At 37.6% G+C, this 15,939-nt stretch overlaps 2 protein-coding genes across 3 annotated transcripts; both read right to left on the bottom strand.

Moving 5' to 3' along the window:
- Positions 1–320: 320 nt before the first annotated feature.
- LOC109032108 (aldo-keto reductase 1B-like) lies at positions 321–15,074 on the bottom strand. Of its 2 annotated transcripts, XM_072303021.1 has the most exons (4): positions 14,556–15,074; positions 9,630–9,756; positions 7,515–7,658; positions 321–1,916 (listed from the first exon to the last, which is right to left on the bottom strand). In XM_072303021.1, the coding sequence occupies exon 4, from the start codon at positions 1,548–1,550 to the stop codon at positions 543–545; it is 1,008 nt and encodes a 335-aa protein (XP_072159122.1). In that variant the 5' UTR covers positions 1,551–1,916; positions 7,515–7,658; positions 9,630–9,756; positions 14,556–15,074; the 3' UTR covers positions 321–542. The 2 variants fall into 2 exon arrangements, with proteins under 2 accessions (XP_072159122.1, XP_072159121.1); XM_072303020.1 differs by lacking the exons at positions 321–1,916; positions 7,515–7,658 and having other exon boundaries at positions 7,784–9,756; positions 14,556–15,019.
- LOC140225043 (aldo-keto reductase family 1 member A1-like) lies at positions 5,517–7,956 on the bottom strand. Its single transcript, XM_072302488.1, has 3 exons — positions 7,908–7,956; positions 6,441–6,874; positions 5,517–6,406 (listed from the first exon to the last, which is right to left on the bottom strand). Exons 1-3 carry the CDS (start codon positions 7,954–7,956, stop codon positions 6,251–6,253), a joined length of 639 nt encoding a protein of 212 aa, XP_072158589.1. The 3' UTR covers positions 5,517–6,250.
- Positions 15,075–15,939: the final 865 nt, after the last annotated feature.

The raw sequence follows: 15,939 nt of genomic DNA, 5'->3' as shown, positions 1-15,939 counted from the left end.
CAACAATAAGGTCAGAGGCACTATACGTACAAGTCGATGTTATTCTATTAGCCGAATGTACTATTTTATTCAGAACAACATAACAATTACAAACAAAATCGCTAATTATCAGGAAACCCCTAACTTGTATTTATAAATGCCGTAAGAATTTTAAATAAATTATTTTAAATTTTAGGCAATGGGTAAAAAAGAAGGTAAAAAAAGGGAAAATAGACAGTTCTAAAAGAGAACGCAACCTCTTGTTTTTGTATGCTTCATAGGTCATGCCACCTATTTTCATCAATTAAGATCATGTGCTGAATGAAGTATTAAAGCTTGAGTTTTGTGTTTTGAAATGCTTTATTGACATATTGATTTATTAAATTATTTTTATACGATTGACATCAAACACGTTATTAAAATTAAAAAAATGAAACTCACATTAAATTACAATTTTATTTGTAGAGGCTACATAACATGAATGCACGCCATAATTATAACAATAACCGAGCATGCTGCGATCTTGAGATATTTTACACAAGTTCAAATATCTTTTTTGGGGGCTAAACTGAAATTGGATATTGAGGATGCTTGTATAGGTCCTTGTCAAGACCTAGATGGTTATAGATTCGTCCCCTCTCACCCTTATCTAATTTATTTATCACTTCAACATCGACCTCACTGAGACTGAAGCTAAATATGTCGAAATTTTCCTTTTGTCGATTTTTATTAGAACTTTTCGGTATGGCAACAAGACCAGTCTGAACTACGTGTCTCAGCAGTATTTGCGCTGTGGTTTTGTTATATTTAACAGCTATTTCTTTGATTTTAGATGACTCCAGCAGGGATGTGCCTTTTTGAAGTTTTTGTGCGCTGCTTGGCGATCCTAGTGGCGCGTAAGCTGTCATGACAATATTGTATTTCTTGCAGAACTCGCGTAATTCGGTTTGTCTGAAGTATGCATGTGACTCTACCTGAAGGTTACTAGGTTTGATTTTAGCTTTTTCGTATACGTTCAAAATTTGAGTCTGATTGAAATTACTGAGACCAATAGATTTCACACGACCTGCCGTGACCTGTTCCTCCATTTTCCTCCAAAGGGCAACATGATCGACCACTTCAAAAACCTCGGGACCGCTCCCCTCTTTTTTATCGAAGCCATCGCCCTCTTTAATCCCCCACGGCGCATGGATCAGATACATATCGACGTATTCTAACTTTAAATCTGTCAGTGATTTTTTCAAATATTTCTCCACGCTCTCTGGTCGGTTCGCGTGAAATGGTAATTTGGAGGTGATGAAAAGGTCTTCGCGCTTCCCGCCTTTCTGAAACCATTTTTGCAACGCAGAGCCAATAGCGGCCTCATTTCTGTAGTAAAAAGCTGTATCAATATGCCGATAACCGATTTCTAGAGCATTAGTTATCGATTCCTCTACTTCAGTGAGTCGAAAAGTCCCCAGGCCAACAGCAGGAATATCATATCCTGATGATAATTTGAATTTTTCAACAGCGTTACCGTAATTAGAGGATATTGTCACGTAAATGATCAAAAAGAAGAATGTCGAATGCATCTTTCCTCTCGATACTTCAAAACCACGTGCTAAGCTCCTAGCCGGTACGAGGAATAGCTGTATGACAAGGAAAATCTTGTATTTACCAGGTCTAGGAATGTTACTATGAAAAAAAGGCACCTGGTGACTTCAAAGTTCACCACTTTCCCAGTTTTTGCTGTTGATTCTTGCCGCGAATACTTACTTCAATTGAAAATCGTATAAGAACATTGTGATCATTGAAATTGCTCGAGTATTCAGTTGGTTACTTTTTGTATGGTGCGGTGCTTCCTTAAAATTATTCACCTTTATACAAGGCCATGTACAAGTTTTAAGGGCGTCCGGTGAAGTATTGATTTGTGATGAAAAGCATGCAAACAGCCAGACCTGAAACAGAATGAAAATGAAGAAATATATACCCTCCAATGTAAGTACTTACTTAACATCGGCAGATGCCGTTACGAAACACGTTGGCAACGTGTAAAAAGTGCCTTCAAATCACGCTTCTGCAACTGTTCTGCTTCCTGTGGCTCATGCCTTCTTCAAAACGTCGGGAATGATTATGGATAAGAAATAACTGGGGGAGGGGGAGGTAGAGGAATAATTTGAGTAAATATTGCCGAATCAACCTTACCGCAATTGTCTCTCACTTCCGCAAAAATAGGAGCTTGCAGTTGCCATGGTTTTGTCAGTTGGTCTTTGAGGAGAATATCTACATTTATTCATCTTGAAGATGTTAAGATGTCATAAAATAGAAAAAACAACTTAATCGGCCCGAAACACTGACAAAGAAACAACTTAAAACAGGATTTAATTAATAATTAAAGAAACACATAAAATAAAATAAAAAGCCCGGGACATTCCGCAGGGATCACACCCGCATTTTCAACCGGCAAAACAAGAAAATTAAAAAAAGGACACTATGAGCCTCACCGTTGTTATTGTGAGACTTATTGTGAGACTTTCACAATAACAACGGTGAGGCTCATGGTGTCCTTCTTTTCATTTTCTTGTTGGGCCGGTTGAAAATGCGGGTGTGATCCCTGCGAAACATCCCGGACATTTTATTTTATGTGTTTCTTATTTCATTATTTGCGGCCTTAATCCCGTTTTAAGTTGTTTCTTTGATGTCATAAAATGTGTAACTGTCTACGAAAAAAAAAAAATTTCGACTGATTGAGTAAAACTTTGGAGTTTTAGTATTCCCTCAAATGTTGTTTCTTCATTTAAAAATGTGTGCTAAACAATCAAGTCTAAGTGAGGTTTAGAATCTCTGTCTCACGTAGAGGCAATTTAATGGATATGGAGTGTTGACAGTATTGCTAACTCGCTGAAATTGCTACCGCGTCCCCCATAAATCTACAAAGCTCCTCTTCGAATAATAATTAAGTACAAGCTATGCACCATCAAACTTTAGATTCCAGAGTCAAATCTGTATGACCGTGCCCTCAAAATAACTCAAAATAACCTTCAACGTCATTTAGTATTTCTTTTCGGCGAAAGTAAATATCACATTTCAATCATTATCTCCTCCTGAGCGTTCTCAACCGTGGATTTTTATCCATTAATAGTTACAGCTTGTTTTGAAATCTGAATTTTCCCTCTTCGATATACCGAGTACTGAAAAAACTGATAAAAAGATGAAAGTCATCCGAGTTTTTGAAGACCGTACTTTCCTTGGTGCAAACTTCTGTGAACAAATGAAGTGAAACTTTGTCATTTTCGAAGAATCATATGGACATAATTCTGCCAAACGGAACTATGTGCATTGAGACATGAGCCCTAAGACTCATAAGAATATATGCATAACAGGGCTCACGTCATAATGCACATAGTTCCGTTTGGCAGAAATAGGTCCATATAAGGAAGACGAGACACTTTGGGGAACTGGTTTGGTGTACACTGCATACGCACCTGAGGTTCAAAGCCCACCTGAATAACCACTTAGTTACATATGTTCAGACACTTACTAGTAAACACATCAAACTCAGTGACTTTCAAATTTCAGTGTAGTCAGACGCTCGCTATAAATTGTAACTTATAGGCTGTAAATTGGCCAGTTTACTCAATCAGCATAACTTGCAGTCCTGGAGCTTTTACAAGACATCACGATGAGAACGCGAGGGTGTACCATGTTTTTCCATCTCGTATTCGTCTCAATGGCAGTTGCGGCAGAAACTATGGACGAAATCCTGGACGGAATTGACGCCTCCCTTAAAATGTACGACACCTCCCTGAAAGCCACTCAGGATGAATTCAAAGCTCAAATCAACACAGGCATCGAGAAATTCCAGGACTTTTGGTCGAAGGTGCAAACGGACTATGCTGCTTCTGCAGCCACGGACGAGGACCGAATGTCAGCTGTGGAGATGTTTGCGGCCCCGCTTCCACTCTACGAGCAGAGAGAGGCAGTGTTCCAGGCTTTGGATGAAGAAAAGGCTATGGTAGATAGTGTCCTGGCTGACCTGGATGGTATGGTCAAGTCAGCGGCTGATTTTCTCAGTGGCTTGAGGGTAACTTTGCCCGGAAATGGTGCTGCGTTTGATGCGTCAAGTTATAGCGGGATTAAAATCGGAGGAATGGACGACGTGCTTTTGTCTGATGTCTTAAGTAAATTCGCCCAGGGAAATTTGGGGCTCAAAGTTGGTGATCCGCCCGGCAATGAGCTGTGATTGTAGTTTTTGAGTTAAAAGAAAAGCACACATTTAACGCCCTGATGGTGCGGTTACCCATTCACTGAAATGGGCAGAGTCGTTCTCACGAAAATGTTTTTCATGCCTCGTTATATTCCCAGTGACATAATTTCATCAAAATCTTGGAGGGGGGGGGGGGGGCTGACCTGACATGACCCTTGACATGATACACAGAAAAGGAATGAATGAATGAATAGCTCGATAAGGGCGCATGACGTTAATTTAATTAAAGTTAATTTAATAATCGTTAATTTCACGTATGTGAGTCAAATAAGTAAATGTAAAAATAGGTAGGTATGTAATTAAAATACCCAGTAGGATTCTTCAAAAATCAAGTTTCCAGCAGTTCGATCAATTTTGCTCGTGTTTTATCTATGCTCTCTGAAACAAAGGGGAAGACAATCCTCCTCCCCCATGCCCCCATTGCCCCCCCCCCCCCACAAATGACACCTGTAAGTTTTCCTTGAAATCGAACAGTCCCAATCGCAGAGCCAAATTATTTTTACTCTGCGCTGTCGGGATGTAACTCACTTACCTCAAAAATGGATGCAAGAATTTTGAAGTATTGCGTACAAGTCAGCCCTCCTTGAAAGTTATTGTTTGATCATCTGAGGGCACGGACGGAAGTGAGGATTCAAAAAATTTTCCAACAAAAATTGATCCAGTTCGTCAAATTGATTCAAATTTGTCCGAGAAAATTTGATTTACTTGGAGGCTCAGATCTCATATATTTTTAGCATAGTGTACTAACAATTGTATATTGAAAAATATATATGATGTTATTTTGTTTTGAATTTTTGATCATTTTTTTTACTTTCGGTGCTCTCAGCTCCCGTTGGCATGAAATTAGCGATATTTCCTCATTTTTAGTGTATTTCCCGGAGGAAATAAACTATTTTTTCTTCCTAATGATAGGACCTATATAGACCTGGGATCGTGTGAAGAGCACCAATCTCGAGTCGTAGATCAAGAATGAGTATGTCATTCATTTTCTGTCATTGTATATATTTTTGCAGCCAGCGTGAGATTTTTCGGTTTTTAGAGCTTTGTCCGCCAGTTAATTTTTGAGCTTTTTCAAACAAAATTTTCAGAGTTCGTAGTTCCCTAAGAGTAATTTTAAATTACAAAAAAAACATTGGAATACTCTAATTAATAAAAAAGAAAAAAAATTATACTTCACTGGAAAAGAAAAAACACATTGGATCTAGAGTCCAGACTCTTAAAAACATCGACAAGGAAAAATACTCTTGATTCGATCAGATTTAAGCTTAAATCAAGAACCAAGCCTCTTAATTTGAGCTGATTTCCTTTTGATTTAAGCTTGAATCTGATTGAATCAAGAGTATTTTTCCTTGTCAATGTTTTCAACAGTTTGGACTCTAGACCCAATGTGTTTTTTTTTTGTTTTTCCGGTGTGCTCTATCTCTAATTAAGGAGATGAGATCAAATGTATTAGCGTGCTGAAAGTTTCATTCGAAAATATGGCCAAGGGTTGAATCTCTAAAACAGCGGAGATATAAACTAAATGTTTATTTTATGAAACGTTTTGAAACTTCTCAAACCCTCGACATACACAGGGCAATGACCCGGCGTGAAGAAGTTTTATTATACTTTTGAGCAATTTCCTATAATTCGGGTAAACCTATTGAAGACGGTCGCTCTCTCATAGCGCCTTTGTGAAACCTTTCTGCACTGCGGGCCGATTATTGAAATTGATAGACAAAGCTATAGACAAAGATGGCAAAAGGGATATGGAGGGAACCTGTTGGTGGAAGCGGGTCGTTGCAACGGACAAAGGCAGTAGGTAATAGACTAACTATAACGGCAACTCACGAGAAACCCGACAGCTAGTCCATCATTTTCTCCTTTAGTCTATAAGAGCCACAAATTTTAACCAATAGGATCGCTCCATACCCCTTATGTCTTCTTTGTCTACAGCTTTGTCTATCAATTTCAATAATCAGCCCGCTGCTGGACGATCCTATCGGTGCGTAGGCTGTCATAACAATGTTGTACTTTTTCCAGAAATCACTTAATTATCTGTTTAAAGTATGCGTGTGACTCCACATGAAGGTCACTCGGTTTGATGTTAGCATCGTTGTATACATTTAAAATTTGAGTTTGATTGAAATTACTGAGGCCAATCGATTTTGCACGGCCCGTCGCAGAGTGGACCGAGTCAATAGGAGAAGTCGGAAAAAATGTGGAAATTTTGAACGTTTATAACTTCGTTCATACAAAACTTTGAGGTTCTGTAAGTGGTTTTATTGTTTTCCTCTTGAAATTTCCATCCAAAATAACCCCTCGAAATGTAAAATGTGACGAAATAAACAGCAAAATTCGCAGCTTTAGTAAAAAATTTAATGTCCGACCTCTCTAACTGACTCGATCCATCGTGCGCCGTGACCTGTTCCTCCCTTTTCCCCCAAAGAGCCACGTGGTCAGTATTTTCGAAAATGTCGGTAAAGTTTCCTATTGCTAAAGCAAATTCGTCGTCCGCTTTTACTGCAAACGGTGCTTGTACGAGGTACATATCGACGTATTCCAGGCCTAAATCTTTCAGCGACCGTGTTAAATATTTTTCTACGCTACACGGTCTGTTGGCATGAAAGGACAGTTTGGATGTGATAAAAATTGCCTCCCGTTTTCCTCCTTATTGAAACCGGTTTCTCAAAGCCGACCCAATTGCAGCGTGATTTTTAAAAAGAAAAGCCGTATCGATATGACGATAACCTGTTTCAAATGTATTGGTGATTGACTCTTCGACCAAAGTAAGTCTGTAAGTCCCGAGAACTATTCTGCCGTGCTAAAGGAAAAGCACCGTATGAACATTCGAGAGTTGTCAAATTTTCTTCAATAAAATGTTTATTTTTGAGAGAAGTTATGCATATTTTTCCTTACAATTTTCAGAAACTTTAGGTGAAACAGCAAACAACATTATCTGAAAAATTGGAGGGAAAATATTTATTTTACCAGGAAATAATTGGAGACGAGTGAATAAATAGAAATTTGGCAACGCCTGAAAGTTCATACAGCGTTCTTCCTTAACACGGCAGTATTGCAGGAATGTCGTAACCTGATAATTTGAATGTATCGACCGCCTCTTCACGCGTGAGTCACACCAAAGCTGTGCAGCTAAAACAAGGCAAATCCGAATAAAAAAGGTTGCCGTTTTCCTCTGATCTTAAAAAAAGGCAGTGCTCAGTGAGTTCCCAGATATGTTCTAAGTAAAGTGCTTTAAAATGTCATGGTGCGGATGAAACCCTCGTGAATCGTGTGTAAAATATAGTACCTGCCAAAATCCAAAACTCAGTAATTTCAGTCGTTTCGTGGTAGAGTCACGAACAATATCAATCGGTGCAAAGTTTGTAAGAGATGATCCGTTCCTCAAATTGAAAATTTTTCTTCCATTTAAAGCAACTTGAACCAATCAGGGCTGAAAATTATAATGCAAAAATATGAGATTCATTCACCTCAAATAAAAACCTGTATGCACTTATGAATGCTAAAATATTCTTAAAATAGTTTTCAGGATGGGTTAATAAAACCGAAACCATACTCTTAGATTTCAATGAAGTTTAATCGGTATACATAAATCAAATGCAAGGAAGAGAAAGTAATCTACCTGCTCTCCTTCATCTATTAAAACATGTCTTTACAGACGCTGTCCGAAGTACTAGATTACTTTTGCGACCATGGTTCTTTTTTATGAACACTTGCGCGTTCAGTAACATATTAATAAAGCACTAACACTAATTTCTTGGAAAGGCGGATCGGAGGATACTGGTGGTTCATTTTAAAAACAAATATACGAAGAAAAAATTGACAAAGTGACATGGTTTCGACCAATTTTGATTATTACGATTCATTTTCTTAACATTTGGACTTTTTTTTTAAATGGGAAGAATAAACCTAGGAATGTAAGTTTTTTTTTTTTTTTTTTTTTTTTTTTTTTTTTTTTTTCACTAGCTTTATGCATTTAATCTGTAATGTTTCAAATATTTCAGATTGCTTTGTCCATGAGGCTCAGTAAATTATATGCAAAATAATTTTTATAGATTTGCGTTGGGAGGCTCATTCGTTTAAAATGTGTTAAATTTTCTCTGTTTAAAATTTAATCTTATTCCTACAAATCAAATCTTTAAGTCATACAATAGTGCAATTGACTGGCTACAAATCCATCCGCTGAAGTGTTTTATATCTAATAAAATAACACACATACAGATCACCATACATTAAAATTAAATGTAAAAAATAAACATTTATACATTTTTCAGGACGATATTGGGTACTGGGGATGCTTGAGCAATTCTTTGTTGATACCTAAAAAGTCAAAAAATCGTCCCTTCTCGCCCTTTTCTAATTTATTAATTTTTTCAATGTCTTCTTCACTAAGGGTGAAGTCGAAAATATCAAAATTTTCCCTCTGTCGATCTTTATTGGAGCTCTTCGGTATGGCCACAATACCAGCTTGAACCACATGCCGTAGTAATACTTGCGCAGCTGTTTTATTGTATTTGTGTGCTATCTCCTTTATCTCAGGTAACCCTATCAGAGATGGTAACTCTTTGCTAGTGCCTTTGTGGAGTTCGTTTGCGGTGTTGGGTGATCCCAGCGGTGCGTAGGCTGTCATGACAATGCTGTGCTTTTTGCAGAATTCTCGTAATTCGGTCTGCTTAAAGTATGCATGTGATTCTACTTGAAGGTTGCTCGGTTTGATTTTAGCATTGTTGTACACGTTCAAAATCTGAGTCTGATTAAAATTACTGAGACCGATAGATTTGGCGCGGCCTGCTGTGACCTGCTCCTCCATTTTTTGCCACAGGGCCACGTGATCAGCAATCTCGAAAATTTGCGAACCGTTCATACCTATCGCTGGGCTGAAATTATCGCCCTCTTTAATCCCAAAAGGTGCGTGAATGAGGTACATATCAACGAACTCCAAGTCCAAATCGTCTAGTGATTTTTTTAAGTACTTTTCCACACTGTCGGCTCTGTTCGCGTGTGGTGGTAATTTTGATGTTATGAAAATGTCATCGCGTTTCCCCCCTTTTTGGAACCATTTTTTCAAGGCGGCCCCAATAGCTGCTTCATTTTTGTAGAAGAAAGCTGTATCAATATGACGGTAACCAATTTCCAAAGCATTGGTGATTGATTCCTCAACCTGATTGAGTCGAAAAGTCCCCAGGCCTATGACGGGAATATCATGTCCTGAAGATAATTTTAATTTATCAACAGCGTCTCCACTGTGGAGATTCGCCGCCAAGATGAGACATATCAGACCAATCATAGTTTCCATTTTTTGCCGACTTTGGAAGAGGGAACACTCGCTAAATTCTCAGTTGTGTCTATCTTTTCTGCTCTATAATTTTCTTCAAACGTTGGAACGTTGTCGAGTAAATGGTACCTGCTGCCGTCAAATTGTGTAAAATTTCATTCGCTTTTCGTGGGATCCATCAATTTTATCAATCGTTGTAAGACATCAGTTCATACATCCAGTATCATTCGTGCGAGAGTAGCCAGATTGACTGGATCTGAAAATCAAAATGCAAAGATATTAGATTTCACTTCACGTTAAAAATTGTATGTATTATTGTAACTATTCGAACATTGTATTTCACGTTAGGAGGCAGATTATTTTTAGAGTTTTGTTGAATTATACACAAATATTTTTGGTGGTCATGTATTATTTAAATATGCGTTCCTCTATAATATCCGACCAAATTCAAAATAAAATCCCAACTAAGTGTTCAAGCACCAGCCCTGAAGCTCTTGCGCCAATTATACTATTCTTTACTCGTCTTCGCATGCACTGTGATAAACTCGAGGGTATCAGCTGAATGGGAAAAGTGAAGATTAATTATACTTATCATCCACTACACAGAAAAATAATAAAAAGAAACAGTTATAATTTTTTCCTCTCCGACTGAAAAGATATGATAGGAGAAATTAATTAATTAGACACTCATTTGCTCTCTGATGCAAATTTATATACATATCGCCGGTGAAGCTGTGAAAATGCGTATCTCGGTTACCATGTTTCAAAATATCCGCTTCTTTCTTATTTTTTAAAAGTAGACCGAATCAACACCATTGCTTGAAATTTTCACAAAATATTATTTTGCAAAAAGGAGGAAAGGGATTTTGGTTCGCCAGAGGGCGGTGGAGGTTAGGTGTAGAGCGCCAGTGAGTGCGATGAGTGCAAATGAAGCGACTTATACATACGTAAAAAATTTACAGAAATTTTCAAAAAGTTACATTCAATTGTTTTTTATTTAGAAGAGTGAAGTATGATTGGAAATCTGTAAATTCCAGGTACGTGCTTCTGTAGATTCATTGCCTACTTATAATACAATATTTAAGATGATAAGAAATAAAAATATGACAAACCTCAATCAATTTCTACAGTGAATAAAGGTATTTATGAATTAACTTTGGAAAGGCCAAACTTACCAAGGGGGTATGAGGGTATGAAGGTATGAGAGCAAAGGAGGCGGGAGGGGGGACGGAGGGTATGTTTTCATGATTTTGGAAAATTCTCGAGTGCAATTTAAAAAAAGATAAAAAATCTTCCTTAGTCTACACGTGAACCACTAAATCTGTTACGAAAATATGGTTTGATAATAGATTGATTCAAATCAAAAAAAGCAATAATTTAGAGTTAGTAAAAGAAAAAGAAGAGGAGGAGAAGGGACAGGAACGTAAAGAAGGAGGAGAGAAGGAACATTTATTCATGTCCCTACATATATAATTAAGAAATAATATATAATTATGAAATTCTTTTGAGTTTTACTTGCCAGTTCAACATTGTTTTAGCATGTGAGAGTCACAAAGAAAATGTTTTTGATATCTAATTCGGATTTGTTTTGATGGCGTAGCTACCGAGATTAATTTGAAGCTCTAAAATTTCTGTTCTTAATTTTATTTTTTTATGTTGCTTTCAATGTTGCACGGTGTATTTAGAGCAAAATTTCCGGAAAAGCAAAGTTCAATCACTCGCACTTTTAAGGAGTGAAGGTCAGCACAATAAAAAATGATCGCCGACTTATCAATGTTTTTAACAACAAGAGAATATTAAGTTTAGACCTACCAGTTAAGAAAGGCGCGAAAAGAAAAGCTGGTTCATAAAGGTCGGAGAATCGAATAAAAATACAATACCTTCCCCAAAATTGAAGGTAGGATGACCAAATTCCCGTGAAGAATTGTTAATCAGAAAGGTAACAAAATTAAATTTAACCATTCACTATTGAGTATTGATCAACTCTAGTTTATTACCACAGTAACACAGCCCTGTACCATGCCATCTCAGATTTGCAGTCGTGCAACTCATCAGATCACAGAAGTCTAACTTATTCAATAAATTGGGGTCGAATAACCTAACTTTTCTGACCTCCTTTTTAAACGCATTCAACGAACACAATTATTAAAAATGGTGGGCAGTAACCTTATTATGTTACTATCGTTAACAGGTATTTTTATCGGGAATAAGTCGAAAAGCAAACGTCGTTCGCTTGACACAGGTGCTCACTGAATCACACATTTACGCTCTGCCCCTGCTTTGTTGATTCGTCCTCTTGGTGTTCAGCGGCGTGGCGTGAATTGCGATGTATCGATTGTTACGCCATTTAAAGTTATGGTAAAAAATCTATTATTAAAGTGTTCGCTGCGAACACCCTGTTTATCGATCCTTTTCCGTGGGTTTAAATGGCATACAATCGATATATCGCAATTCGCCGCTGTTGGTGTTGGTTTTTATTGTTGACTATGCAGGGCCCTGATTTTGTACAAAACGCGTGAAAAATCTTCGGCTCACATGATCTCAAAACCGCATGAAAAATTAAAATGAGGCTGAATGTGGTCAAGGTACATCTATCCTAAATTACTAATTTTTTTTTTTTTAATAAAAACGTCATGAAAGGGGCTCCGAAGTCAAGGCGCATAAGTGCGGCTTTTGAAAAAATCGAGATCTTTATGATGTCAAATAAAACTAGTCTTTTTCTTCTTTTTAAGCATTAAAAAGTCAGTTTGAACTTTCTTTCCGCCATTAGGATCCATGTAATTTCGAGACTTCAAATACGTATTTCATGAAATAAAAAGAACTAAACTTGTGCACCTTGTCTTCCAAGCCCCTCATATGGTACAAATATTTACGTTTTAATTGCTGACCTTACTTAAAAACTCGTGAGAGTCAATTTAGAGACCAGGTGTTTTTTGCAAATCGTCTGTTGTGACCCATGCACTTGATTTTCAACGATCATTCGATATTTAAATTGTTTTGAAGTTTTTGAATTATGGAGAATTATTAAAATATAATCAAACGGTTCTACCTAATTTACAGGGCCGGATTTAGGGGGTGGCCACATGGGCTGCGGCCTATGACGGCAAAAGGGGGCGGAAAATTTTGCACTTTTTTAAATGTAGGTATAAAAAAATCGGATTCAGAAAAAAATTTCAAACGAGAAAAGGTGACAAAAACTCTCAATTCCTGAGAGTATAGTAATTTCTAATTTTGTCGTCTTTCGGTGATACAAGAGACAGCGCCTTTCATTATTCTAGTGGAAAGAAACTAAACACGCAATTTGGCCTGGAGCGGCGCGGCGCAGAGAGCAAGAATGACGAGGACTTGAGATGGAAAGGAGAGGCCCTCGGCTCGCCGGTCAGCATGGAACACATATTAGCGCCTACAAGACTGCATGAATACTTCCTGCATTACGTCAAACACAGTGCGGCCAGTAGCGGTCGACGCGAAACGCATAGCGCTTACAAGACTGCATGAATACTTCACGCATTGCGTCAAACACAGTGCGTTCAGCAGCGGTTGGCGAGAAACGCGTAGCGCCTGCAAGACTGTAGGAATACTTCACGCATTGCGCAAAAACACAGTTCGGTCAGCGCGGTGCGGCGGAAGTTGAAATTGTTAAACCATATTTATGTTTGTTCTTTCATAATTTTTTCGTTCATTTCTAATAAACCTAACTTTCGCGCGAAGCTCCATGAACTTTTGCCAGTAGTGTTGACAAGGCTTTCGCAAAAAGTGTGTCCAACACGAGTAAACGCGTCTTATGCACCCCTCCCCCTCCGTCACGTTCACTTGATGGTTTTTATTGATGATTCAAAACGAATGAGAAGGGGGCGTCAAGTAGGTAAATCCGGCCATGCTAATTTATGCAGTGTATTAACTTATTTCTAATTAAATCCTCTTTAAAACATCGCTGGGAAAAAGTCCTCTGATTGCAACTATGTACACGCAAAAAAATAATCTTCTGTTTACATGACTCCTGAATTTTCTTTCCTTTACTTACAGAACTTTTCTGTTGTGAAAACAAAACTTCGGTCGTAAGCACAGAGCTTTCTGTCCTCATGCCGGAGACATTCTGTGGCTGTAGCAAAGAAAGTGTAGGAGCCCTATGAACGGAATTTTTTTTTAGTGTAGTGTGTCGGTCGTATTCATCCAAATCAGGTTCCACAAAAAATTCCGCCAATAAAAGATCAAACAGAGATTTTTGAATTACAATATTTCCGCCGTCACAAGAATCTGTCTCGTGCGAGCCTGGGATTTTTCTCAATAATCAGCATGGCGCTTAGAAACTTAGATGGTCGTATGAAGTGATGGCGTACTTTCAGTTGGTCAGAAAAGTTAGTCTCATCATCGAATAAGGGGACCGAGAAAAATATCATTAGGATCAAAGGGAGCATCTACTGAGTATTACCGGAAAAAAAAAATCAGGTGAAAAAGTAACTCATTTCAAATCAACGGGGTGTCTTTTGAAAAAACTGGAAATATTTTCGATTCTAAAAAAGCTGGAATAATTTTGCATTCAATGAAGGTTTATTTTGATTCAAAAAAAGGTCTCCTCCTGTATACTGCTATGCTAAGGAAAAACGCCGTATGAACATTCGAGAGTTGTCAAATTTCTTTCGATAAAATGTTGATTTTTGAGGAAAGTTATGAATATTTCCCCTTGAAATTTTCAGGAACTTTAGGTGAAATCGTGAACAATATTATCTGAAAAATCGGAAGAAAAATATTCATAAGTTTACCAGGAAATTAGCGTTTTATCGAAGGAGACTTGGCAACGCCTGAAGGAAGGTTCATACGACGTTCTCCCTCAGCACAGCAGTGTATGTTCGAGGAAAAGAAACATTAAATAAATACACTAAAAGCAGGACATGCGCGAGAAGAATAGATCAAAGAAGTTAAACTTCGTTAATGAAGTCGAAATTTTTACGTTTAAAGCATTAATAAAATCGAAAACAATCCAAACTACGAATCTGTCGTGCAAAGTTTTGGCTATACGTTAGTAAGATACAAAAAATATGAATAGAAATTTACCAATATTAGTGGTTTTCACTTCAGTGATGCCCTCGAACTTAGTGTAAGGTGTCAAAAATGAACAATTGTCGTCCGCGGCACCAACTGAATTTTTTCCTCCGCACTGTTGGAGTGAACCATGAGGAGCAGAAACTGAAAGTGTTTCACTGAGTCATGTTTGTGGAGCTACTGGGTGATTGAGTGATCAAGAGACATCACCGCATGCTGAGATGGAATATATTTTTCAAAATAGAATCCGCGATTAGATGATCACCTTGACCTATGAATGATCGGGTCAATCGTCTGCCATCTTCTTCCCCGCTTCTTTCGCCTACACCTGTCGACCTTATAGATTATAACAAAGGTGTTGTTGGCGTCTGCAAAAGCTCCTTTGAATAACATCGTATTTAACTGCCAAAGCCTGCTCTGTCACTGGCTTCTGAAGGTTTTCATTGTCAGGTCCCATCTCTGGAGATTTTTGATACGTTCACTCCAATAACTTTAGTTTCCGTATCTCATAAAATAGAAAACAGGGTAAGTCACGTCTCATGAAAATATATAAATCAATCCACGTTTATTTTAGTCTCTGAAGAAAAGGTCTTTAGTTTTGAAATTATTAGCAACTGTGGGGGAGAAAATCGAATTAAAACTGTGTGCGGCTTTTGCAATAACTGAATATTATCAATTTCGCAAATAGATTCTGCAAATATTTTGCAGAGAAAAGTCTCAAGTTTCAAATTCCTCACGCACAAATATTGCTGGGGTGAAAAAAAAAAATGAGCGAGGTCTCTACTCAGTAAGTGAACTGTAAGTGAATCAATGAGGACGAAAACACACCAACTCGAAAAAAGGAAAATAATCAAGACACACGCAAAACTGCGCAGTAGTTGAAGAAGTTAGCACAAGAAAAAGATTTTTGGTGCCGAAATACAAGTACTTATGTACACTTTATTAAAGGTCCAAGTTGGGACAGATGCGTTAACTTCAATGACCTTTATGAAAGCTGACTCTCTTTAATGAAAATTGAGCATTTTGGAGTTACCGGCTTGGTGTGTTTTCGTTCTCACTGATTCAAGTGTCAAGAAGATAATTTGGACCGATTTTATTACAAGGACGAACCAAGTCGCGTTAAGTTTTAACTGAGAAGAGAAGATTTGAAGTTTTGTATTTCCATTGAACTTAATGTTGAGGACAAAGATTAAAGACAACTTTCATGTTAATTTTTTTTTTGCAACTTCTAATTTATGACAAAAGAAAATTTGCGACTATAGTTTAGTGCTACATCTAAGTCATTTTTGCGAAAACTCGACTTGGTGAGTTTTTTGTCTCTATAAAAAAATATCACTGAATTGTAAAAAAATGGGTAGGTTCATGGTCCAATGTGTGTACCTGTACATGCACGATG

This window comes from Bemisia tabaci, chromosome 7, assembly GCF_918797505.1.
Source record: "Bemisia tabaci chromosome 7, PGI_BMITA_v3".
In the NCBI taxonomy this organism is placed as follows: Eukaryota; Metazoa; Arthropoda; class Insecta; order Hemiptera; family Aleyrodidae; genus Bemisia; species Bemisia tabaci.
The sequence above is the reverse complement of the archived record's forward strand: the minus strand, read 5'-3'. Positions and strand labels throughout refer to the sequence as shown.

Excerpts from the sequence above, each read along its gene's own strand:
- LOC140225043 (XM_072302488.1), bottom strand. The coding sequence starts at position 7,956 with ATGTTACTGAACGCGCAAGTGTTCATAAAAAAGAACCATGGTCGCAAA. Across the intron at positions 6,875-7,907 it reads AAAGAACCATGGTCGCAAAA|GAGGAAAACGGGAGGCAATT; the intron begins GTAATCTAGTAC and ends GGTTTCAATAAG. Across the intron at positions 6,407-6,440 it reads GTATGAACGAAGTTATAAAC|ATTGACTCGGTCCACTCTGC; the intron begins GTTCAAAATTTC and ends CCGACTTCTCCT.
- LOC109032108 (XM_072303020.1), bottom strand. The coding sequence starts at position 9,521 with ATGGAAACTATGATTGGTCTGATATGTCTCATCTTGGCGGCGAATCTC.